Source organism: Wyeomyia smithii, chromosome 3 (assembly GCF_029784165.1).
Source record: "Wyeomyia smithii strain HCP4-BCI-WySm-NY-G18 chromosome 3, ASM2978416v1, whole genome shotgun sequence".
Classification (NCBI taxonomy): domain Eukaryota; kingdom Metazoa; phylum Arthropoda; class Insecta; order Diptera; family Culicidae; genus Wyeomyia; species Wyeomyia smithii.
Window position 1 is genome coordinate 208,479,023 of NC_073696.1, and position 27,472 is coordinate 208,506,494.

The 27,472-nt window shown below is 40.7% G+C and overlaps 1 protein-coding gene across 10 annotated transcripts in view; it reads left to right on the forward strand.

The window, feature by feature from the left end:
• LOC129732797 (voltage-dependent calcium channel type A subunit alpha-1-like) overlaps positions 1–27,472 on the forward strand; it is a 126,945-nt gene that overhangs the window by 92,265 nt on the left and 7,208 nt on the right. For 2 of the 10 annotated variants that reach the window (XM_055694045.1, XM_055694055.1), the window contains 17 exons: positions 9,485–10,334; positions 10,403–10,966; positions 11,024–11,167; positions 11,225–11,426; positions 11,486–11,650; positions 11,714–11,824; positions 11,889–11,972; positions 12,031–12,213; positions 12,286–12,377; positions 18,591–18,741; positions 18,797–18,924; positions 18,980–19,182; positions 19,242–19,560; positions 19,661–19,809; positions 20,538–20,738; positions 20,796–20,947; positions 21,011–21,273. In XM_055694045.1, the coding sequence (XP_055550020.1) occupies positions 9,485–10,334; positions 10,403–10,966; positions 11,024–11,167; positions 11,225–11,426; positions 11,486–11,650; positions 11,714–11,824; positions 11,889–11,972; positions 12,031–12,213; positions 12,286–12,377; positions 18,591–18,741; positions 18,797–18,924; positions 18,980–19,182; positions 19,242–19,560; positions 19,661–19,809; positions 20,538–20,738; positions 20,796–20,947; positions 21,011–21,273 (3,961 nt within the window). Of the gene's footprint in view, positions 1–9,484; positions 10,335–10,402; positions 10,967–11,023; positions 11,168–11,224; positions 11,427–11,485; positions 11,651–11,713; positions 11,825–11,888; positions 11,973–12,030; positions 12,214–12,285; positions 12,378–18,590; positions 18,742–18,796; positions 18,925–18,979; positions 19,183–19,241; positions 19,599–19,660; positions 19,810–20,537; positions 20,739–20,795; positions 20,948–21,010; positions 21,274–27,472 lie in introns of all 10 variants that reach the window. The other 8 variants (XM_055694046.1, XM_055694048.1, XM_055694049.1 and 5 more) reach the window with 8 other exon arrangements.

Genomic DNA, 27,472 nt, shown 5'->3' on the forward strand with positions numbered 1-27,472 from the left:
TTTAATTATTTGTTGGCGATATGATTCAAGGAGTCCTGACTCAATGGCTTTTTGGCAATATAAAGAGAAACGTTGGAATGCTACCTGATTTCCATTATCCATTGCATTAAATAAATTATGTATAAATTCAAATTAATAAATGAAGTAATGAATTCCATTCAAAATCACTTGAAATAGTAGAAATATTAGAGATAATAACAATAACACGATAATTACACCAGTCAACACAGGTGTGGCCCTGAAGCTTAAACTGGAAAAATGAAAAATTATTGTTTATGACCATTCCTGTGCATTTTGGTGCCCCTAGCTACTAACATTTATTTAAAAGACTTAAATGAGTTTTTTCGAAAACATAAAGTTTAAGCAACGAACCCGGCGAGCAATTACTAAGCGACACTTTGACGTATGTTGACGCAATGGTACAGTGGTTAGAGGCACCAAATCTCACAGGAACGGGTAAAAAGCTATAATCTTTCTTGAGTAACTATTTTGAGTTTAAGACAGCATTTTTTCGCTTTTGTAGACCTGTGTTATGTATGGCAGATTCTCGGCAAGATTTGAAGATAGGCACAAGAAATATGCTGCTTCTTTCAGAAGTATTCAAATCTAGTCACATGTTTAAATATCTTAAACAATGGAGCAGTTCAACTACAAGATAATTGTAATATTTTTATCTGACTCGTTTAATAACCCAAAAATTCGACTTCGGCTTACATTCGGAATATTATCGAAATATTTGCTTTAATCGGTGACTCAATACTCATCAATTAAGCTCTTGTTACTCACCCTTAATAAACCTTGAATGTTAGCAGAAATATTAAAAACCTTTCTTTTCTACTAAATCCTCTATTAGCCCTAATCACAGCTGGATTTAGGTGCTGGGGGGGCCAGGGCAGATATTTTTGTGGGGCCTTTTCTTAAAAAATTTCAAGGTAAGAAAATTTCAAATTTTGAAATGACTAAACGCTTCACGAAGGTGACGAGTAAAAAAAAAGGTCACCACTCTGTCTTCACATCTGGCCCAGGACTAGGGGGGCCCCTTGTGTCGAAAGGCATTTGCCCCCTTTGCCTTCTTTGCCCCCTTTGTCCCCCTCAAATCAGGGCCTGCCGGTAATGCTTTTTATCACTGCATTTCACTAATTAGGCTACTGATTGTGTTTAATATTTAATGAATTTTTTACAAAATAAATTTATTTTTTACAATCACTTGCCAAAACTTGTCATGTTAAATTATATGTGTTGGAAAATGTCTGATAAACAAAATAAATGATTTTTAAGATTTTCTTGGTTATTAAGGAATTCAAAAACATATTTTCTTTTTTCAAGCAGTGTTGCCAGGTTTCTTCCCCCCCTCCCGTTCAATTAATTGAATCAAAGATTTCTAAGCCTTACGAAAATATTAAAAACATGCTGAAATAAAAGGTAACAAACATAAATAATTCCCGTTGAATAAAATAATTTAAAACAAAATAGTGACGAAAGTGAAATTAAGAGAGAAAAAGAAAAAAAAAAGGAAAAAACCCATAACTTTTAATTGAAAACTTTTACTGCCAGGAAATGATTGAGAGGAAAAAATTGCAACACTGCTGCAAAAAAGGAAAAGGAAGTGTACATGCCTCTTGGACACGACCATCACAGATTTTGCTCAAAGTTGGGGACATTTTCCATCTACTGTCTTTTTGGAAAAAACCCAATTTTGGTATCGATTGGAATACCCCCCGCTCTCTAGGACCCCCCTCTTTATTGCAAAGTCACGCAATTTTTGTCAAAAATCCCTTTTTTCTTTTTCTTACAATTAATAGACGTAAAATGTCCGAAAAATACTGATAGATGATTTTTGTAGAAAATAAACCAAGGAATCCAGAAAAAATAGAGGTTTTGACCGGAAGTGTTGCCAGATAAACTATTTTTGTATTTGAAAACTAAACTTACATTTTTCGGCAATACAGCCATTTTTATTTCAAATTTGATAATTTCATCGTGTTCCTTGGAAAATTTCACATGAGAAACAAGTATCATCCCGAGGTAATATTGGCCAATCTCGAGATATAACATTTTTACGAAAAAAGTTGTAAACTTCGTAATCATTTTATTTTATAATTTATAGACGTGAGACAGGCGAAAAATAATGATAGATGGATTTTGAAGAAAATAAACCAAGGAATCCAGAAAAAATATTGTTTTTGACCAGAAGTGTTGCCAGATAGATTATTTTTGTATTTTAAAATTAAATTTGCATTTTTCGGCCAATGCAGCAAATTTTATTTTAAATTTGATGGTTTCATCGTATTTCGTATCGTATATGAGCCAATCTTGAGATATAACATTTTTACGAAAAATTAATTACGAAGTTCAGAACTATTTTCGTAAAAATGCTATATCTCGAGATTGGCTCATATTACCTCGGGATGAAAGTTGTTTCTTATGTGAAATTTTCCAAGGAACACGATGAAATTATCAAATTTAAAATAAAAATGGCTGCATTTGCCGAAAAATGTAAATTTAGTTTTCAAATACAAAACTAATTTACCTGGAAACACTTCCGGTCAAAACTTATAATTTTATTTTCTTATTTTCTTCAAAATTCATCTATCAGTATTTTGCGGACATCTTACGTCTATGAATCATAAGAAATAGAAAAAAAAAGTTTTTGAACAAAAAATGAATGGCTTTGCAATAAACAGGGGGGTCCCACAGAGCGGGGGGTATTCCAATCGACACCAAATTTGGGATTTTTCCAAAGTGACAGTAGATAAATAATTCTCCCAACTTTGAGCAAAATCTGTGATGGTCGTGTCCAAGTTTGTGCTTTTCCGTGGTCACTTCGTATGGAATGACACATATTTAGATTACTTGATAGGCAGAAAAATCCTTAAAACCATTTGTTGGGTTGTTCATTGCGTTAGAAAGTTAACAGTCATTTTTCAATAAATATGATTGTTTAATATATAAAAAAGAAATGCGAAAATGTTTTCTTAAAATTATATCACGAGATTGTCTCAGAGACAATTGTTTCTTACGAAAAATTGCAATAGGATCACAGTGAGATGATAAAATTTAGAATCAAAATGGCTGCACTTGCCGGAAAATGTAAATTAAATTTTGAAATACAAAAATAATCTATCTGGCAACACTTCAGGTCAAAAAAATTGATGGATTCATATGTCAATTTTTTTCAAAAATTAAATATCAGTTGATTTCCGACATCTTATGTCTATTTGCTGTAAACAAGGATGGAAAAACTCGTATCGCATTACAATCATTCGGGTATCATTTCTGAACGTGCTATTGATAAGCTTTCAATACTAGCAAACCATCGCTATTAAAAGTTACACATTCTCAAGCTTGCAAGAGACTACTTAGAGCAAAGAAATATAAGATCGCTTTCTTTGATGATTTTGTTTCAGTATTGCCTGCTTTAGGCGGAGCGAGCAACATATAGCGAGTGTTTCACGAAAGCGAAACTCAAGCGATCGCAATGATTCTTTCAAATGTTGGCTGCTTGCAGGCGGAATTCGGCTACTCCACGTCGTGCCTTTACCGTGATATACCACGATGATTCTTGGTGATTTCAAGTATCACATGCTAATGCACCATGCTACAATTTCCGTTAGCATTGATGATACCTGCTTGCTTCGGTAAGCAAACAATTGAACGCAATCTAACGTTCATTTGGATTCATAATTTTGTATCACTGGCGATAATATCTCAAAGATTCTCACGACAATGTTGAATGCAAGTGAACTTGGATACAATAAATACTATCGTGTTTGAATCATTCAGTCTCCTTCTTGGTATTCGGAACTCTTAGAAGCGAAAAACAATCAGCAGCGTTTCTACGGAAAACTTGTACGCGAGTGGAAATAGTTAGACGATAACTGATGAATCAAAGAACACATTTGACACATGAAATATTGCTAGTGAGTGAACTTTTCCATGCTTGGCTGTGAAGAAAATAAAAGGATGTTTTGAACAAATTATGCGTTATTTTGCAACAAAAAAGGAGGTCTCACAGCGCGGGCGGTAATCCAATGAACATTTATTTATTATTCACAATTCAAAAAAGTATTTTTACACGATCCCATACAAATTTGGAACGCATCCCTCGTGTAAAAAAATACCTTAGCTTATTAAACTAGTCGACAAAATAAAAAAAAAGATCACTCCAAAAGTTCAAACCGGAAGAAATAAAAGATTATAGCTATTCAACCATTCCTATGAATTTTGGTGCCCATAGCCATTACCAAAACGTGTCAATTTACGTAAGAGTTCACAGAGTAATGGCTCACCGGGTTCGTCGCTTCAATGTTATGTTTACGAGAAAATTCATTCAAGTCTCTGAAAAAAAGTTAGTGGCTAGGGACACCAAATTCACAGGAGTGGTTGAATAGCTATAATCTTTCTTTCCGCGTTGCATTATCGTAAAAAATGACTACAAGATACTATTTTATGTTAGAAATATGTTTTCTTATTTTAGGTGGGCTAGTCAAAATACATAAATCGTAAAATAAGTCGAAACAAACAAAGAAAATTTTTTAAATTTTAATCGAGATAGCAAACTGCTAGAAAAACTGACTGTTTCTAAAGCGTTACTGTGCTTGTGCTGTGCTGTTTTTTCGTGATTTTTTGGAATCCAATGAATTCCAAAAAAACAAAAACTAGAATAGCGATCTTTATTACACAGTACTTTTGACGTTCCAAATCCATTTGGAAAAGATACAAAAAGATTGTGTACTGAAAACGAACGCAAGGTTGACGTAGAACAACTTAAAACTGTGAGTTGTATTCCTCGATGGCATCTGGGGTTTATTTGAAGCCACCGGTAACTATCCCGGTTCCGGAAATATTCATACTATGTCTTATTTAGTGACTTTGGTTAGCTCTTATTGATCGGAAACAGCATTCCAAAAGCCTTGTTTCATTTCAACATTTTTCAATAGTACAATACTGCCGTGAAAGACAAATTAATCCCATCTGCATTTTTGTCGATTTTGAGTTATGACCATCAGCGGTTAGAATCGTCAATGCTTTTCAAATTAAATGTGGAAAATAATATAATTTGTTCTGTGGAATTGGCAAAATATGTCAGGTCATTTTGTCCCATCTAAAAAGTAATCGCATACCAGTCCCATATTGATGATTATAAGAAATAACGTTCGTCTTCAAAGTTTGAATGTTATTTTCCACAGCATTTAATTCTTTTCTTTAATGTTACGTAAAACTACATAAAAAGCAAACTAAAAGTGATCAAGAATAACCAGATCGAAACCGAGACATTCTTCAACGCGTAAAAAGCATGTATCAGATCTAACGAGGACATTTTGCACAAGATCAAACAATATTTTCACACTTTCAAAATGATTCAGTTTCAGGAAAACGAACAACTGCGCAGATGGGCAGGCCCGGATTTGAGGGGACAAATGCCCCGGGCCTTTCGACGCGAGGGACCCCCCAAGTCCTGGACCAGATGAACCGACAGGGTGGATCCCTTTTTTTCGCTCGTCACCTTCCAGTGCGTTAAATCATTTCAAAATTTTGAATTTTCTTAGCTATAATTTTTTAAAGAAAAGAGGGCCCCTTCCAGCGAAGCGTTAAATCATTTCAAAATTTTAAATTTTCTTAGCTGTATTTTTTTTTAAAAAAGGCCCCCCCCAGCGTCTAAATCCGGCCCTGCAGATGGGACTGATATGCGTTTCATTGCAGAATAATTACCATCCTGAAATAAAAATTAATCGCGTTAGGGTGGATGCTTGATTTCAGTAAAAAAAAGTAACCAACCTACAAGCGTTTGAAAATGCACCAAAATCGTTGCATGTTTCGATATTCGATTTTCTTTTCACATAGACCCTAAAAAAATGCATAGGGGTACTGGGTGTAAGCCCGGCCCTCTAAGCAAAATGATCCTTTAGTAGGACTTGATGGCAAATATTGTTATATTTCTTTCACAAAATCATTGCCCAGATTGTTTTCAACAAGATATGAAGACTGTCAGTACTGTCAAACTGTTATTTGACACGAAATAATGAAGTTTTGAAACTAAGATAAAAACGACGTTTAGCAATCAGTGCGGGTGAAACCGGCACCCCTTGGGGGTAACACCGGCACCTGAGTTTGTCCATGAATTAACTCGAAATAACTGAACAAATTTGAACTCGGAAACCGAAAGATGAGAGATCTTACATTTCTGTACGTCACTGTTGAATTTGGCTGTTGTCGGTTAGCTGATTTTGGGGAGATTGCTGGAACAAGTTCCGGTGAACACTTGTGACTTGATTCAGTACATTCGACACCTCTAATAACCCTTAAAATCATTCATAAATCACAGAAGAGCTTGAGTGCAAGTCATTTTTTTATTTTATTTAGCAGCGAGACATCGGTAAAAGATGAGAAATATGTGTCAGTAACATTCAACTAACCTCAAACCATGTCGGACTTACCCCTTTCACTGGGTGACGGTCTTACCCCGACAGCACACATTTTTTAAAAAAGTGTATTGCTATTAATTTATCGCTTCAATTTACCTCAGATCGAATTCCTGTGATTGCTAACAATACAGGCAATAAATTGTAGAGCAACGAAAAATATATTTTAGTCTTTTCAAATGAATAAAGCTTAAGTTCCACTTACGAAAAGTTACATCCTTTTTCGCATCAGTTCCAGTAGCGTGTGTTTTGTCTATTATTTTGACGTTTAACGTTTCACGGTGGCTTTGATGTGTCTTAAAATGTCTAATACGTTAAATATCAACACTTCACATATTCCAAAACATAGTTAATTAGTGTTTTCTAGTAAAACCCTGGGGGTGCCGGTCTTACCCTCAGTGCCGGGCTTACTCCCAGTACCCCTACTTAATTAGTGCAACTCAACCTCACAGTTCGGTTCAATTTTGAATGACTAGACAAAGCGATTGAAAGGTGTTTTAGAAGAATATTCGCTTGTTCGTAGCATGGTTCATTCAAAAACCGTGGATGTTTCTTCTACAAAATCCATTTAACCAAGCCACAATCATGAATTTCTATACGGTATCTGGAGCAATGTTCAAAATTTTCACTGTCAGTGATAGATTTTCAGTTGGAACTGAAAAATACGAATATCAGTTTCAACAAGAACAAGCTGAAAGTGAAAATTACTTACAGCTCCAATCAGTTGACAGTGATAATGCTGACTGGCAGTATAACTGTGATTTCGCACACACTATGTTACTTTAGCGATGTTTATGCGGTGGAGGATGAAGATTCTTACCTCTTATGCATATCAGACAAAGACTATTTATTCAGAGTTAAAGACCTCGCTATTCGCAATGATTTTAAACCTTCCTAGGAGAAAAGCAGAAAAATAACTTTGTAGGCAAATTTATTGCAATTGAAACATGAAAATTTTATTTAATATTGTTCCGTTGAAAAAACATCGTCGAACAATTTAGTTGCAATCTTGAATTACGTTGGGTTGAATTTTTGTTGAAAATTTTATTTGGACCTCCGTGGCACATATTTTTTGCCTTTCTCCTAACAAAAAATTATATCAAATGAAAGGGTTGTCTTTCAACACTTAATTAATAAATTTCACAATGATTGAGCATTTATTTCAAAAGGGTATATGAAGAAACATAAGGGTAATTTAAAGACTGCTCAATTTTTTTTAAATATGTATTGATGATTCGAATAGTACTATAAATACCATTGGAGTGGAATCAAAACTAGCGTAGTTAGACATTCCTGTCCAGTCCAAACCCACGGTTTCAAATATGGAGTTCTAAAAACACTGAAACCTTTGAATAACCTAATTCTTGCTGAATTAGTCTTTGAATAACTCGGTGTGTTCTACCGAAAACTCGTTTCAGAAAATTTATTAAATTTCATTCAAAGTGCTGAAACGTTTTAATAAAGATGAGTCATTCGACTTCACAGCAGTATTTTCATTCTAATGTCTGCCAACAGCCAACGTCACCACGAACAGAGTTTTGTTGTCTTTCAGGCGCACATCTGCAATATACAACACGCAACAGCGTAATAAACTGTTGCGTGGTTGAGAATCTGCTTCCATCCGAAACGAGAAAAATTTGCTTGTCGCTCTTCCAAGTTACAACACGATGCAACGTGTTATTTGCTTACGTGGCCGAGAGCTCGGTTCAATTCCACTATATGTCAACACAAAATGAGGCCCATGTCTCGTACATTCATATCACATCAAAAATAAAATCGGTTTACGAAACTGGAAAAATGATATTACGAAGCCCTGTCCCCCGATTTTGTCCTGGTCCATTAGTTTAGACCCTGGGTGGAGTCACTATTTTAGGGTGTTACAAAATAAATCGACATAAAATAATCCTCAAGTGCCCAAGTTAATTTCTAGGCGGGCTTTGGTAAAATCACTATGAATCATTAACACTTTTTAAATATTTATTGAAGCTTTTCAACATTTCGACTGCAGCCCGCCAAATGGCGGCATTGGGCGCTAGAGGGATAGTTAAAATTGAAAATGAGAACAACACGTAAACATTTTTTTGTACTGGTCATTATTAATAAATGAGAAATACCAAGATCAAACCACATATTTTAAATGTGATGGACCTTTTCCTAAAATAAGACATGCATGTGAAGAGGCATCACATTCAAGTAAAACATTTTGTTTATTGGCAGAACATTGTAGGAGCAACTTAACGCTTATTTAGTAGCCAACAAAACCTACTACAAAGTTAGAGGTATAAACAACCAAAATTGCAAGGAGAATATGCTACAGAATTTTATCTCAACAATCTTAGAACTTGATTTTACCACTAAAATATTCAATTGCGCTGTATTAATAAGCACCTTTAAAAACTGTTCACTCTACCTGAATGAACATTTATTTGTAAGTCACTTTACATTTTATTTGTAAGTCACTCACAGTTTCTGTCAGTTTGAATAGTACAAAGACTCCAAATTATTTTGTGTCCGAAAAAGAGCACATCAATTTCTACCTTTTACATTGTAGCGTTTTTGTTGTTTCGTTCATTTTTAGCAGTTGTTTGCTCGCCCAAGAAGTGAAGAAACCATACACTATGAAAACATTGTAATTACATTCCACATTGTTCAATCGATAATAGACCTTACTGATTAGGGCATTCCATAGGTTTAGCCGTTTTCTGTGTAGCCAGTTAAACTAGACAAAACTCCCGCTTGTCCAATCAGCGAATTAGACTATCTGCTGAGCTCCCTTTCGTATGAATCTTTTCGTACATGCAAGTGAATGCTTTCACATTATGTTTCTGTTCCTAGTCCTTCCGAATAGTGTTTTTTAGCAGAATAAAACGTGTATGATTCTTCTAGCGCTCTCTATGCCAGTCCCTCCTGGAAGTTAAAGGAAACTCTACAGGGAACACGCTTCCTGTCTAATTTTGTCAACTCACCGTCATCTGTGTAATCGCTATTCAATACAGAAAAGCCTTCTGACTAGCCTCAGCTATGAGAAATACTTACGAATGCGGAATTCTCTCTTATTCTAGACTACGCCGAATTTGTGTTCCTAGGCTTATTTATGTGCGAGATGTTGATCAAGATCTACGCGCTCGGACCACGCATCTACTTCGAGTCGGCCTTCAACCGGTTCGATTGCATCGTTATCGCTGGTTCAATCTTCGAGGTGGTTTGGTCCGCCTACAAAGAGGGTTCCTTCGGTATTTCCGTACTGCGAGCCCTCCGGTTGCTGCGTATCTTCAAGGTCACCAAGTACTGGTCCTCGCTACGTAACTTGGTTATCTCTTTGCTCAGTTCTATGCGTTCGATTATCTCGTTGCTGTTTTTGCTCTTTCTGTTCATACTGATATTCGCGCTGCTCGGAATGCAGCTGTTCGGAGGGCAGTTCATCCTGCCAGAAGGCACACCACCGACTAACTTTAACACGTTCACCATCGCACTACTCACTGTGTTCCAGATCCTCACCGGTGAGGATTGGAACGAGGTCATGTATCTCGGCATTAACTCACAGGGCGGACACAAAAGTGGGATGATGTACTCCCTATACTTTATCATCTTGACACTGTTCGGTAACTACACCCTGCTAAACGTATTCTTGGCTATCGCTGTCGACAATTTGGCGAATGCACAAGAGCTAACCGCAGCAGAAGAGCAGCAGCAGGAACGAGACAAGGAGAAACAGCAAATGGAACTGGAGAAGGAGATGGAAGCACTGCAAAAAGCTAAAGACGGTACACCTACTACGGAAGAGTTGGAAGCGGAAAAAGAAAAAGAAGCTAAAAAGGAAGAAAAGAAAGAGGAAGACGAAGAAGAGCAGGCGGAAGGTCCAAAGCCTATGCTACCGTACTCTTGTATGTTTATTTTTTCGTCGACCAATCCGTAAGTTGTGTCAAAGCACTCGCGGCTGTTTACAATAATAAAAGTAATTTCTTAAAACCTTTTTGCAGAATGCGTCGCGCGGCTCATTGGGTGGTCAATCTGCGGTATTTCGACTTCTTCATCATGATAGTCATCTCGCTATCTTCGATAGCACTAGCAGCTGAGGATCCAGTGCAGGAGGATGCCCCTCGGAATCTGGTGCTTAACAATGTGGATTACGCGTTCACCTGTGTGTTTGCGATCGAGTTACTGCTGAAAGTCATCGATTTGGGCGTGATTCTACATCCGGGAAGCTACTTGCGTGAAATATGGAACATTATGGATGCCGTGGTCGTCGGTTGTGCGGTTGTTAGTATTGGATTCGACATCAGCGGTAGTGATGCCGGTGCGGATCTGTCTACCATTAAGTCACTACGCGTACTGCGAGTGCTGCGTCCACTGAAAACCATCAAACGTGTACCGAAGCTGAAAGCGGTGTTCGATTGCGTCGTCGGTTCGCTCAAGAACGTCATCAACATCCTGATCGTGTACATATTGTTTCAGTTTATTTTCGCCGTCATCGCAGTGCAACTGTTCAACGGAAAGTTTTTCTACTGTACGGATGACAGTAAACACAATAGCGATGAATGCCAGTAAGTATTGTTCTAACGCTTGATGAAACAACAATCTTCATTCGATCCATTTGACAGAGGTTCATACTTCGTGTTCGACGAAGTGGACGGACTGCCACGTGCTGCCAAACGTGAGTGGAGAACTCAGTACTTTAACTACGATAATGTAGCAACAGCCATGCTGACGTTGTTTGCTGTGCAGACCGGTGAAGGATGGCCACAGTAAGACCCTGGTGCGCTGGCAATTTTAGTCAACTAACAATTGGTAATTTCTTTCAGAGTACTTCAAAATTCGATGGCAGCTACCTACGAGGATCAGGGACCGATTCAAAACTTTCGCATCGAAATGTCCATATTCTACATCGTTTACTTCGTAGTGTTTCCATTCTTCTTCGTGAACATTTTCGTTGCCTTGATTATCATCACTTTCCAAGAGCAGGGAGAAGCAGAGCTGCAGGATGGTGAGATCGATAAGAACCAGGTTAGTTGAGTAGCTACTTTGGCAGAGCGCACTTACACTAACACGTTTGATTGCAATAGAAATCCTGCATCGACTTCACAATCGGAGCGAGACCACTGGAGCGCTATATTCCGACCAAACATTCCGGGTTCAAGTACACCGTCTGGCGGATTGTCGTTTCTGCGCCATTTGAATACTTCATTATGACGTTGATTGTGTTTAACACGTTACTGCTTATGATGAAGGTTAGCAATTTCTGGCCGAGTAAAGTCGCGTTTATGTAGAAATAACCTTGTTTTGTTTTGCAGTGCCATGACCAAAACAAAAAACTAGAAAATTTCATGAAGTACCTCAACATGATATTCACTGGAATGTTTAGTGTAGAAACAGTACTGAAAATAATTGGCTTCGGAGCTAGGGTAAGTTGAGTATGAAACTGAATGGTTCATGTATAAAGCGAGCGTTTAAATTTTCTATTTTCAGAACTTTTTCAAAGATGCATGGAATGTGTTCGACTTGATCACCGTTATCGGTAGTATAGTGGACGCTCTGATCTTGCTTCTTTGGGTAAAAAGCTCAGTGTCACACCCCCACAAGATTAAAACTCACTTTTGATCGGTTTTAGGAAAACTCCTTCAATGTTGGCTTCCTGCGGCTCTTTCGAGCTGCCCGTTTAATCAAGCTACTGCGCCAGGGTGATACCATTCGCATCTTGTTGTGGACTTTTGTTCAATCCTTCAAAGCACTGCCGTACGTCTGCTTGCTGATTGCAATGCTTTTCTTCATCTACGCAATCATTGGAATGCAGGTATGGTTGAATACAAGAAGCAAATGTTTTGGACAGATTGAAAAGCATTTCTTGATCTTTTTTCTCTGCTAGGTTTTCGGAAATATAGAATTAGATCCGGACACTGCCATCAGTCGTCATAACAATTTCAGATCGTTCTTGGACGGTCTGATGTTGTTGTTTAGGTAAGTTAATGTGCTTGAATGACCTAAAATTATCTCTCGATATTTTTTTCTTTGCGCCACCTACCACTTTCGGTTTGTACCCTTTCTTCAAGTGCACAGAAAACTACTGAGGTTTTGTATATTGTCAGGTTCCTGCGAAAGCGTATGATCCTGGATCGGTGCGTCTTGTGCAGAGTAAAGTAAAACCGATTTCCTGCTTGAATGCGTCGTTGGATCTTCTTACTTGTGTTGTTATCAGCGGTTGCCAGTCCCAAGTATACGAACTCATCTGCCACTTAGAATTCATCGCCGTTCATAATCACCGTCTTTGGGAGGCGAAAGCAGGTTTCTATTGAGTCGGTCTCGATTGAGTTGGTCTCGATTGAGTTGAGATGGAAAGCGAAGCAGGATCTGGGAGAGAACTTTGTAAGCGGCGTTGATCAAAGTTATGCCGCGGTAGTTGCTGCATTGTAGCCGATCACCGTTTTCAGGAAGGAGCACACATCTCCTTCCATCCATTTCTCTGATTAGCTCCTTCCATCCATTCCTCCGGTCTTCCAACAAAATCCTAGAAATTATCCAGTGAAGTGTCATTGCTAGTGCCTCTTTGCCATGTTTATAGAGTGCTACCGGCAGTCTCACTTTTTGTGCGGCTCTATTGTTCTTAAGTGACACAATGTTCTGTTTGATTTCCAGGGTTTCGGGAACTGGGACACCGCTATAATTTGTAGGCATTCCAAAGTTCTCTCCAGCCTTCTTCTGTAGCTGCTCTATTGAAGTGCTTATCGAAGAACTGCTTCCATCTGTTGACCACCTAGCGCTCCTCCAGGTCTCTACACATTTCAGGACTCAGTATGTAGCCTTTACCTTCAGGCAGGGGTTCCCAAATCGTGCTCCGTGGAAAGCTTTTTATGTGTTACGTGTGGTTCCTGCCGTCGGGTTTAACACCTCCCGCGCTGTGTCGCTGACCGTATCGCGGCTGTGCCTCCACTGCTCGGTCAGATCTCTAACCGGTTCAACAATGCGTTCGTCAACCTTCCAAAAGCAACTTTGTCAGCTTTGAAATCTCTGAATGTCCAGCCGTATCCTCCTCGAAGAGGTCAACTTGTATACGCTCGCCAGTTAAGCCCGAATCGGTCCTCCCACGAGATGGTAATCCAAGTCGATATAATGTCGTCTTTTTTTTCATGATAGTGGGAAATTTGGTATCAGACACCTCAGAAGATAACTCAGGGAGTGGTGTTGGGTTCCAGCCCTAGTATTGTGTGTTTCCTGGAACTATCATCAGGTATTACTTCAGAGAACCGGCTTTTGTCCTTGATGCACCCTCTTTTTAGATTTGGCTAACTACCAGGAGACAGGAAGCTAGCTTACTCGGGCACTTCGATGGTCATCCCGTCGATTGCTGCCTTGTAGTTTTCGAACTATCCGGGAAGTAGTCGCGTTGACCGCTCTCCAGATGGCCTCGTCTGCGCCCATTCTACCAACCAAATTTTACGAGGTGATGTCCGATCCGCACACCGCCATCATAACGCTCCAAGCTTGCGTGAAACGAGGGCATATGACAAGCACGTGCTCTGTGGATTTCTCCGCATCTGTGCACTCGAGGCACCACGCCGAGTCTGCATGGCCAAAACTATGCAGATCCTCCTAAAGCAATCGTGGCCTGCCACTATCTTTGTCAGATGGAAGTTGACCACCCCCCCATGTCGCTTCGCGACCCATTCGGCTACCGCGGGATGCGTCAATGCGTTCATCTACCCTTGGTAGAGATAGATTGATCCCTCTGCTACCTGATCATGGAGGATATTTCGGTGTTTCGTATACCCCTTATGTCACGTTCATCGAAGCAAGTTGCGTCTGTTGGTGCTTCCCACTTGACCCCTTTAACAGGTAGTACCTAACGCATTAGACCATACTAGTGCTCCATACCTGAGTGTGGATGTAACACGCTGGTAAGCACTTGCACTTGCGCTTGCTGCCGTATACCGCTGAGTTATTATTCATCATACGTGATAATACCGCGATGGCCGTTGAAGTCCTCTTGCAGACATAGCCAACGTGGCTCTCAAAAGTGAGCTTGTCGTTGACCATCTCTCCTAGGAATTTCGAAGACCGCTTTGCGGCTATAGTGTATCCAACGGCACTAATTTTTGCCTCCTGCTCCGATTTTCGGTTGCTCACCACGATGGCATCCGTCTTGTGGTGCGCTAGCTCCAGATTCATGGAGCGCATCCAGTCTTTTCAGTTAAAAGTTTTTCAACTCGACCTCTTTTATGGCCTCGCCATAGACTTCTAGAGTTATGTTGTCCGCAAAGCCAACAATCATCACTCCGGGAGGGAGTCTTAGGTTCAACACACCGCCAAACATAGCATTCCACAGCTCCAGGATAGAGCCTTGCGATACTCCTGCGGCGACTGGGACGCACTCTGTGTTGTGAACGAATATACTGGAAGTAATATTCCAGGAACGTATACAGCGACACCGTGATGCTAAGACTCTGCAATGCCCTGAACAATTTGGGGGCTGCCTTTATGACCCTTTTAATGGCCAGATTCGAGTTTCTGTCTAGTCACATCGCCTTGGTAACCTTCAAAAAGTTTACGATATCAAAGAGTTCCTCTTTCGTAACTTTTACCGGCTACTCAACCTCTGCACGGCTGTCGGCACTCATGGTTTGTAGTGGTTCGACAACCTGAGGCCAGGGACTTGGATCGGGGCGTGGAAATAGTCCCTCAATGATCCGCGCTAACATCACTGCGCTACTCTAGTCTTATCCATTACGATCTTGTAGGCGTCACCCCAAGGATTCGTGTTGTCACTATCTATCGAAGCAGGCTAGTTTGCTTGCTCCAATTGCGTTCTTGAGCGTAGCTTTCGCAGACGCGAATGAGGTACGACCTCTTTTTTGCATATCGGTACGCGTCCGTTGCAATTTCACTCTCGCACAAAGGCACGCTCTGCGATGGTCTGCGACTTCCCCAATCGCCAGCCCAAACGTTAAAGTCACCTGCGACAACCAACGGCGTTCGGCCCGTCAATTCCATTGACGCTTGGTCGACTATATGGGTGAACTTCCACTTTGGCAACTTCGAACCCCTCATTCGAGGTAGACAAAATTTCATGCACCGGGAATCTGCCTGCCATCCCTGTTACCAAACTTTTCCGATACCCAGTTACCGTTTCCGGTTGGGATGCGGTACGGGTCCGATACGATGGCAATGTCATACTGCGCTTGTGGGGCAATCGGGGCCCTCCATGGTGTGTTTATCGTTCACTTCTGTTCGAGCGTCTTGATAGAAAATTTCCACTACACTTTACACTTTTTATTCACTTTCACTATTTAATTCTATCACTTTTCACTTTTCACTTGCTGCAAGTGAAGTGTTTATCGTTCCATGTACCGGTACATACGGAACACTTGGGAGGCTCCTTCAACATCTCGCTACATGGCCTGCACCACCGCATCTTCTGCAAAGCTTAGACCGGTCGGGTCCTTTGCACGCCCAGGATCTTTGCCCGCTCTCAAAGCACCTGAACCAGACTCCAGGCTGCTGGAGAATATCCAAAGGGCAGACCGACCAACTGACCTTTAGTCTGGCCATCTTCACGTTTTTTTTTCTGCACTGGAGCTTTATAGTAGCTACCTGTGTCTCTGCTGAGCACTTACGAAGGCGGCTGGCCTCGGTGGTAACCACCACTCCACACTGCTTGTCGAAGGCTTGTGCAATATCGCACCCTTCGGTAATCTCATTCAGGTTCTTAAGCTAGAGTCATCTTCTGGATGAGCGCCCGAACTTGCACACCCTCGCCAAGCACCTTGTGGGCTACCGTTTCATAGTATAGAACCCTTTCCCTTTGCCTTTTGCGGAGTTCCAGGATCATCTCACCGGTACGAGACCGACGGATTATCCTAACATCCACACCAAGGTCTTTAAGCTGGGCATTGCCTCTCATGGCCTCAAGACATCAGCGTACTTAAACCCATCAGTCTTGAGAATTAGCGTGTCGTCCCTTACCCTTGCACGGCTTCTTAGAGTGTTTTTCATGTTTGTCCCGGTTTCGTCGCTGTGTGTTTACTACGGTGGTCCATTGACCGTTACCCGTAGCTTCACCCTTCTTTTCAGTGGGCCGAGTTGGCATAGCTGACGAGCCAGTCTCTGGGCTTAATTGCATCAACCGTGTTTTGGTGCTGTTTTTCCCCGGAGACTGGCTTGTCCTCTTTGCGAAGCAAACATCTGCGAAGGTTAGCATATTCGTTTACACACAGTTGGAAGCGTTAGCGCTTTTCCGCTTATATGCGAGAGAGAGGGCTGTTGAATCGCTTCCTTCGCCGCTTGCGCACGCTGCGTTTCAGCGAACTACACTCTTGCATCGTTGATGCAGATGCAACATCCCTAATTTTGATATGTTGCTACGTTTGTCCGTCAACTTGAGTAACTCCTCAAGTTGGACAGGCAAAGCTTCCACGCTTGGGAGCGTATTCACCGGCTTTCTTCCGTTGCTATGTAGCCCTAGGCATACTCGCTTTGCACCAACTTTACTCTTTTCGGTTAGTGTCGCATTAGGCGTCTCAACCTTCGCACCAATCTTCCCTGCGACCTTGCGACGCCGCTTGTAGCGAAAGGGTTAAACAACCCATCAGCCTCTACCGTCAATTCATTGTCACCCTCTTTCATTTCTATTTAAATGGGTCCTCCTCCCAGCCGGTATCCTTGTCCATAGTGGAGTAGTCGCCTAGTCGGCCCCATTTATAAGCAACTAGCGTGAGTCAGAAAGGGGCATCTGGTCCTAAGACCCATTGCCACCAGGCAATGGACGCGGAACGTACTGGAAGGCCTGCCAGGTTTTACGGGACGGAGACCCATGCATCCGTTTGCCACATCAAGCCATTTCAAGCCGTTGTCAAACGACTTTACTAAGAGAGCTCGGTCCAGGTGCCAGCCCTATGTCGTGGTATAGAAACGTGTACCGACTCATATCCTCAATACTGCGATCAGTTGCCATAATCAGAGCCTTACTGGTACCAGTCCCAATGGGTGGGCTAGTGCTTTTGGGTGATGGGAGCGGCGCTACTCACTTCGTCAGAGCTGCTCACGGGTACCGTAGTTTTTACGGGGAGGTAACGGCTAACTGTTCGACTCGTCACCACGCCCTGGGCGAGCTCACGCTGCTGCTCTGATACTGTTCGTTCGCACACCTTGCATGCATGCCCTCCCGAAGCAGGGTCGGTATAAGAGCACGCTTTGCAATTAGGATGTTGCCATACATGTTTCCGGAATATCACTTCGTACACATTGCTACAGATTGCCATACCTCTGGCTGCGGCGAAGTTCACTAATCTTAGGCCATTCTCATCACTGGTAGACACTCTTCGCATATTTTATCGCATCATCGGGTTTGTCGTTTATCGGTGCGTACACATTGATAAGGTTACGCCTTTATTAGAGCCGCGATGCCTAGTTTCACGACGGGGCCGCCATCTTGTATATAGCTGGCGTGCCACCACATTCCATGGCTCAGCCGTTCGATCCGAACCAGACGCAGTTGTAAGTCGCTCAAAATGAAAAAAAAAACAAACGATCATGGAACTCTTCTCAGTTTGCATACGACTTGGATTCCCACCGAGGTTGGGATCAGCTCTTCACTAAGGTTATTCGTATCCACATAGAAGAGGTTAATGTAGGGACGTTCTCGCTAGAGGTGACAGGTTTCAGCGGGACCTTGATTTACACTTATCAAAATTTTGTAACCAACCTGCACTTTTGAATCAATTTACTCATTGATTTAAATTGCAGGTACTCCGCCAAATGTTTTGGCTTGAAAAAGTTCTCCACCAAACAAAAGATCTGGAAACCTCTGTATTACAGGATTGATTTACCTTCTCTATCAACATGCTCGTGTTATTAACCCGAAACAGTTGCTCCAGTTCTACACGATATCTGTCCTCCTGTCAGCTTTGTTCTCCTCAGGATTAAAGTCAACTCGTTGCAAGCACGTCACATTCCTCGTCAAACCAGTCATTTCGTCGGCAATTAGCTTTTATTGCAATCATCATCATTTGAGATACGAAGATGTTATCTAATAACTGAAATTATTATTAATAAATTGTGAAAATCATTCTTAAGTTTTATTCAGAAACAAGTTTTCCAGTCAAACAACCACTTGAGCCCAATAAGTACTGTTAGTTTAGAACGTTTTTTATAACTAACATATCATTTTTTTTCATCTAGATGTGCAACGGGAGAATCATGGCCGAACATTATGTTAGCATGCATGAAAGGACGACGCTGCGATCCCCGCGCAAACAAGCCAAATGAAACCTGCGGATCGACGCTAGCCTATGGATACTTTGTATCCTTCATTTTCTTTTGTTCATTTTTGGTAAGCTCCTTACCGTTTCCCTCGGTCGTGATTTTAATATATTATTTTACCATAGATGTTGAATCTGTTCGTTGCTGTCATCATGGACAACTTTGACTATCTGACAAGGGACTCCAGTATACTGGGTGCCCATCATCTGGATGAGTTTGTTAGAATATGGGCCGAGTACGATCCGTCTGCTTCGTAAGTATTCATCAGATTTTTGGATTTTTACTAGCTAACCGGGTTCTGCTTTCAGGGGGAAACTCCATTTCACCGAGATGTTCGACATGTTGAAAAACATGGCCCCACCGTTAGGTTTCGGGAACAAATGTCCAAATCGGTTGGCGTACAAGAAACTGATACGAATGAACATGCCCGTGGACGAGGAAGGAAGGGTAAGCTTCACGACGACGCTTTTTGCGTTGATTCGGGAAAACCTCAGTATTAAGATGAGACCTGGTGAGTAATCTATGAACTAGTAGTTTTCCCCTATAAAATTAATCCTTGTATTCCTTTAGCCGAAGAAATGGATCAGGCTGATAGCGAACTGCGGCAAACTATCAAACAAATTTGGCCGATACAGGCGAAAAAAATGATCGACCTTTTGGTGCCACCGAGGGACATGCTGAACACAGGAAAAATGACCGTTGGGAAGCTGTACGCTGGAATCTTGCTGCTGGAAACGTGGCGTAACAACAAATGCATACAGCTGGAATGTGACGCACCAGACTTGCAGGACCGAAAAAGTCACGAAATCCAGGAAGCCTTCACCGACGATGGTCTTTTGCATCCGCCGCACGACCAACGCAATGGCCATCGCCGTTCTCCGAGTATACAGTACGATTTCTACTTTCCTGAGAATCTACGAGACACTGGTATAGTAAAATGGTCACTGAACTGATGATGCTTTGTGTTTTTGTTTCATATCTCCTCATAGGCGAGGCTCAGGGCTGGAACGATCGCCTAGCCCGCGACATCTACATCACGATATTGGATTTTCGGAGACAGTGTCCAACGTGGTGGAGATTGCACGTAGGGATCACCTTATTGGTAGGCACCACTATGGGCGCTATAGATTCGATAGAGGTATTTTTTGCAATTGCACCCTTCACAAAAAAGCCATTTCCCTGTGCCTATATTTATTTTCCTGATTGCAATCACTCTCAGTACTAGGTGATTTTGGGATCCTTATTAAGACGTACGAAGGCTAAGAAACAGCCAGAAAGGTTTGCAATGGGATCAGGAATTTAACTAACAAACATATTGTCCTCAAATCACTCATTTCAATGCTGTTGCTTACGCATGGATTGCCAGTTCTAATTAGCGGTCCTTTCCCACTGGTGGAAAATATGCCATGTAAACTAAATCATACATTGTGTTCGTCCCAATGGCTGGATAGTAGTAGTTTTTACAGACCAAAAGGAAAACGTTCGAGAAGAGCTAATCTAAATACCCAAACTAGATTTCCAGTCCGAATCCTATAGTTTGTAGCAGTTCCAGTTTAGTGAATCATTCAATGTTTTTCGATTGTTAGTAATTTTTGATATTAGTTTAACACAGCATGCAACCTAGAATAACACAAAGCAACCTAACACGGCGCCCATTGTTGAAATTTAGAAAATATTTTGTCCTTACCTCCGAAACCGCTCAGATAGTGAGCATGTACCACGCTTACCGTGGGAATGACGTGCGAAATTATCGCAACAGGATGCAGTATTTGTTCGTATTAGTCAAGAAAATGAATATAGATGCAAATACATACACACAGTACACTCACACAATACACACACATTTGAAATTTTGAAAACATAAAGGTTCCTGGTCCGTAGCCACGAGTCCAGCACGGTCCCCATCGCCGACACGGTTGGACACACAGATCAGCGCACATCATCGGTACAACCGTAGGATACATCCTTACGGGACAACCAGTTTATGCCAGCGATCTCGATCACCCAGTCCAGCCCGACTGCAAGAGCTGCGAGAACGAGAGCGTGAGAGGTTCCGAGAAGAAGTTTGTAAGTATTAAAATCGCGAACGACGAGAACTTCGGCTAAATTCTGCACTGATTCCAGTGACCCGCCCGTACATCCAGCACACGTATCCAGTATTACAATCACATAGAGATTTCGGAAGAAGACTGCCACCAAGACCAATTAAACCAACAACACTACAGTTAAAGTCAACTAATATTAACTTCCCGCGGTTAAACACTAGTCCTACGCATGTAAGTGTTTTTCCCGTCGACGAAGCTTAACATTTAAAGCTAACGCTTGAAACCCCTTTGCAGCAGAGTCTCCACCTATCGCTAAATACACACTCGCTGCCATACGGTGTTCATTCGCTGCCCAATTCACGGGGCGAAATATCGCGCGATCCTCGTATCTACCATCACACGGAGAGCGAACGGGATCGGGAGCGCGAGCGCCTGCGGGAACGGGAACGGGACTACGGTTCGCGGTACGTGTTTCGGGACACGGAACGGGAACTGTTCGAAATCGAGCGCGAGCTGGAGCGAGCGCGGGATTCCGCTCGAGACACGGAATATGAAAGGTAAGAAGATAGGTTTTTTATCAGACATCTGAAATAAGTTTGTCAGTGAGGGCTACCGGAACATAAAGGGTAACCTTTGGTGTATATTGACCCATTTATCTGCTCGATACTACGGGCAAGCTACTTGAAAAAATTATCGTCAAAAGACTGGTGAAATAAACCGAGATTGTAAACGGTCTGTCAAGCAACCAATTAAACTTTCCGATGATTGTCACTAAGATGGCGGAGATACTCCAGTGTCAGAGTATCGTCACGCTAGAAGTGAAGAATGCATTCAATCAGGCACGGATTTGAGTGTGGGCAAAGGGGGCAAATGCCCCGGGCCTCCCGAATGAAGGCGCCCCCCTAGTCCTAGGGCGACCTTTTTTTTTGCTCGTCACCCTCCAGAGGGTTATCTCTAAATGTTTTAAGAAATGAGGGCCTCACAAACAAATTTGCCCCGGGCCCCCCAGCGTCTAAATCCGGCCCTGCATTCAATAGAGCCAGTTAGGACTCCAATAGTTCACTTATCTCAGAGCTTTCAAGTGCCGATACAGCTGTTAGCTACTTTCCGAATCGAATGCTTGTTTACAATACAGACAAAAGCAAAGCAAAGCAAAGCCTTGGTGCTACATTCCGATTCGGAACTTGACCTGTTCATTTGTGCACAGACTTCGCAGTCGACTGTTTAGTGTACAGGACAATTGCGGGGCTAGCGCTACGATCCTATTGACACTAACAGTCTCTCCCCAGATGAGACTCGAACTTACGACGACTGGCTTGTTAGGTCAGCATCGTACCACGAGACTGGGAGGGTTTAAAGATAATGATTAGCTTTATTATACACTAGCTTTATCTAGAGACAGCTAGTGTGTCTCGGCAAACTTCGTTCCGCCCATTTTTTTTATTCAAATGATTTCAAACACTCTAAATTGATTTCACCAACATCCAAAGATTTAACTTTCGATTTTTTTATAGTCTGCTAATGCATAACGAATCGGACATTGAATATGTTCAAACTTAAAAGAAAAATCGTTTGAAATGATTGGTTTTATCGAAATGAGAACATCCTTGCCTTTCCTCTTTTGTACATCACCTCCATTCTGAAAATTCCCCTATTGGATGACATTCGGTCATTTTCAGCTGATTTCCAAAAAAAGTCGTCATGTTGAATTTAAAAATGGTAAGTTGAATCGGTTTCTGGCCTCTGACGTTATCCTGGTTCCGGAAACACCCATATTGGGTGATATTCGGTCATTTTGAGCTGCTTCCCAAAAACCGGAAGTCGCCATCTTAGAATTCAAAATAATGTCTGAAGTTGAATTTTGGCTCCTGTGCATCATCAACCCCCACCCCTTCTTCCAAAGTAGGGAAGGCTGTCAAACAATCATAGAAACATTTTTCATCCCCAAAAACCTTCACATGCCAAATTAGGTTCTATTTGCTTGATTAGTTCTTGAGTTACGTGGAAATTAGTGTTTTATTTGTATGGAAGTATGGGAACCCTCCCTTCCAGAAGAGGAAAGGGTGTCGAACTAACATAAGAATATTTTCTGACCCCAAAAATTAGCACATGTCAAATTTGTTTTACTTACTTGATTAACTCTGGAGTCATGCAAAAATTTGTGTTTCATTTGTATGGAAGTTCCCCTTTTCAGAGGGAGGAGGGGTGTCAAACCACCGTAGAAACATTTCTTACCCCAAAAACCTTCACATGCCAAGTTTGGTTCTATTTACTTGATTAGTTTATGAGTTATGCAGAAATTTGTGTTTCAGTTGTATAAGAGCCTCTCCTTCTTGGATGTTCTTCCTGCTCTTGTGAACCATCACACGCCAAATTTGGTTCTATTTCCTCGGATAAACCTCGAGTTATACAGATATTTGTGTTTCACTTGTATGGGACCCCTCCCTTATGGAAGAGGGAAAGGGATCGAACCACTATGGACATATTTGTTAGCATAGCATAGCATAGCATAGCAAAAGTGATTCCACACATCGTAGGTGGCTATACAATGATCAGCTTAGGATAAATATAGTGATAATTTTAATGGCCTCACAAACACATCATCTGTTGTCACAGGAAAGAAACTTGAGACTAGTATCCTTCTTACAGATGATGTGAGTTGCAAACTAAGCCTTTCATTGGATACCTGGCTACGTCCTTACAATCGCCGGGGAAAGGAAGTAGGAATGTTAGTTCAACGTCTACTTAAGAAGATGCAGGGAACCCATACTACCTTCATAGACGTTACAGGAATTAGGGTGCTGTGTTAGTAGGAAAGGTTATATGCCAAGGATCTCTATTTTGACAAGATAGAGTGATGTGAACATGTTTAAGAATATTTTGATATATGGAAACTTAGGTACCGTGCTGGATCGAGATCCGTACACCTAAGCACATGATAATCTTCGACGGTCAATATAAAATCAAGAAATCACATATTGCTTTAAACTGACATATTTACTTATAGGTCTACTTATATTTTATTTAAACTTGAAAAAATCATTTTGAAATAAAACATATTTTGAATCGAAATCCGTACACAGTTTTTTGTCTGAGTTAAAACCCGTAAACTTTTGAATCGAAATCCGCACACACGCGATTTAGACTGGATCAAAGTCCATACAGCAATGAATCAAAATCCGTGTAGATATAGAAGTACAAAAATGAACATCTTTTATTTATAATTTATTTCAATTTACGATTTTTTTTTTGTAAGATTCGGACCACTGCGACCATTATTTTGATCTTTTGTGGTAAAAAAAATTTACGAATAAATATATTTTTAAGGATCAACTGGTTCCTAGAGCTGTACACGGTTTTCTAATTTTTTTTATTTTAGCTGAAGTAGTGCAATTTTCGTAGCGTTTCGTTGCGGAACCTCTTATTGAAGTAACCGGAACGCCGGAACCTCTCGAAGCTTCCCGGTACGACTTTCCCTTGCGCACCTTAGTCACAGCTCCTTCGAAATTGTTTGTCGTATATTTATACGTGTTTTCTTCCATTATATGCTGAAATCAAGAAGAAAGTTAAACAATATATGCATGATACACTAGGGTGGGGCTTATTTTCAAAAATGTTCGTGGGACCTGTTTTCCCAGGTCTTTTGCACTCTTTTCGGAGGAACAATGATGTCTATTGCGAGAATATATTCGAGACCATGACGTGTTAACTTATACAGGCACCTTGTGCATTTCCTAATAATCACATACCCCGAGATTGCAAGAGTGTACACTGAAATTGCGAATATCTCAAAAACGGTTGCATTTAACGCAAAACGGACGAAATTTACACCAAAAAGGGTCACAAAATTACCTTGTTTTAAAATTGCTTTCGTTTAAAGTTTGACCTTTAGGCCCTTTGCGCCACCTTAATGAAATTCAACCAATTTTTTGTATGTTGCTTATTAAACCCCAAGGAGGTCTTTTTGCCTGGGAAAACAGGTCCCGCGAATATTTTTGAAAATAAGCCCCATCCTAATGATACACACGCTGTACGGATTTCGATTCAAGCAATTAACAAAGGGTCAAAATCCGTACGGCACAGTTTTTGTTGAATAAATACAGTTTACACTATTTACCTAACAATATGCAGCTTGAAAATGACAAAGACTTACCTTTTCCATCAATTTCAAAAAGATTTACAGAGTAAAACATTAATATCCCACTTGAAAAACGTTTTTATATGAAGAACGTTTCCTTAGTAAATTCTCTACCGATACAACGCAATGACAACTGAAACCGATACACGATTTTTCATTTTCAATATTTTGATTTCATGGCCTACTGGCCCATAGTTTAATTTAACGAAAAGCCAACAACTCAACGGACAGGTACATGTAACTATCATATGAATTTTCATTTTTATAATGCTTAAAACTGAAGAAAAACATCAAGGTGTACGGATTTCGATACTGTACGGGTTTCGATCCAGCACGGTACCTTACCTTCGTGATCACCTTCGTCTTCTTTTACACATCCTTTCATACTCTCGACTAACGCAAAACTAACTCATTATTACTTACTGCGACGATGTATGTGAGCGCGATGGGTATTCTTGTACTGGTGTTGTCGGACTTGCTTCAGTAAATTTCTCTGCTGGCACAGGTCAAGTGAGGCGCCTCTCGTGCCTGTACGACACCACCCTCACGGCTGAGCAATTTACCGCATGGCCGTATCTGCCGTACACAGCAATTGGGATGATAGAACATATAAGCGGGACTCCATGAAGCTGCTCACCATTTACGAAACCTCACATTCGCCATCCATCCTTCATTCCCCAGACAGCAACAATCCAACGACGCACCGGAACCAAACTCTTTCCACGACATAGTAGAAACCGCCTCATCGAAGCCACCAAAAATAACAAACAGGAAAACTGGAGCAGCATTCCCTCGCTTTCACCAACACAAAGACAGTAACAGCAACAAGCTGTATGCAGTTTCACGCTCGCGCCATTCTCCACAAAACAAATTAGCGGTGCTTTGTCATTTGATCGATAGTACTCTATCGTTTTGATGATGTTTACCCCTAAAAACATTAACATGCCAAATTTGGTTGTATAGCAAATATGCGTATAGCGAATATGCTTGATTCTCGAGTTGTGCGAAATTTGTGTAACATTTGTATGGGACCCCTTCCTTCCAGAAGTGAGAAGGGTATCAAACCCTCATGGAAATATTTTTTGGCTTTAAATTTGTACATGCCAAATTTGGTTCCATTTACTTGATAAGTTCTCGAGATGTGCAGAAATTTTTGTTACATTTGTATGGGACCCCTGTCTTCCAAAATAGGGAGGGGACTCGAGCTATCTTCGGAACCTTTCCCGGCTCCTAAAACCCCTATGTACAAAATTTCACGCTGATCGATTCAGTAGCTTCCGAGCCTATATGGATTAGACAGACAGACTGGATTGCATTTTTATATGTTTAGATTGGCATGGCTTGTATATGATTATATTTTTCCCGTGTTGGGTATTTTCGTCACTGCGACCAATTTTTCGATATTTTGTGACATGATTTACCTATAGCTAACGCAGAGCGAGAGGCTTTCCTCTTCGTTCTCTGGCTACCGTATACCTAGCTGTACTTTACTGGCCTATGGTATTTTTTGGCCTATCTCTTTTTCGGACTAGACTTTTAGTACTTATATAAAGATTTTTGAAAAGCATCCGGTGTTCTAACACGTGCTCTGTTTAGAGACGCCAGCATTCCTCGTGAGAATGGGCGCTTTTACCGGCGCGCAAGTGTGTGCCGTTGAGAGCCGAAACCGTTACCAAATATCTTAAAATAACAATATAGTTCACTCTCTAATTTCCCATATATTTCCGTAAAGACAGACAGGGAACACCCCCTCTTGTGGTGAAAAAGGTAACTAAACTCATTGCACAGTGGTACAATAAGGCAATTTATGCGGACATAAGCTTTTCGTAGGATTTCGGTTTGCGATTTAAAGCCATAGTTTTTGTAAAAAGTTGTTTCTTATACATAGTCCTCTATTTATGTGCAAATGAAAATTAGGGTGGTCCTAAAATCAACGAAATAAAAACAAACTAACTTGGTTTTATTTGCATAAATAATTGTAAACCAACTAATTCTAAGCCTTTTCGCTTTTTCGCTTTTTCAATTCAAATTTAAAAACAAAGTTTTCTTCGGTAACTTTAATCAAAAATACGACAATTTTGACGAAAAAACATTGTCGATATATTGTACAGATGGACTCTTCACTATTTCTATTTTAAAAATAGGCCCTTTTGATATATTGATGTTTCCGTTTAGGGCAAATATAAATAAATCACGGGAAGCAACTACGAAATGTGCGGCCGTCATGCTCAAGCTCAATGATCAGGCCACGAAGTGTACAATTAAATGAAGGTTTCAATTACTTGTGGAGAAGATAAAAGGAGAAACCGCACAATGGTTGTCAATAGTCGTATATGGTTGTTGTGCAACTTTTAGCTTAGATAACACTTGAATGTTCTATCAATTTAACAATTTAGGTATGGATACATATAATGTTGTAATTGGTTTAAAAGCTTTATTATATTATATATAAAAGATGTTCAACAAAACAAACATAATTAGTGATAACAACTGTTATGCAAAAACTATTATTTAATGTTTAGTTTTCTTCGCTTTGAAAGTTTTTTTTTGTTTTTTTTATCCATCCAAATTTTTTGCTTTCGAGTTCTAATCTTCGTATTAATCACTTGCAGCTTTGC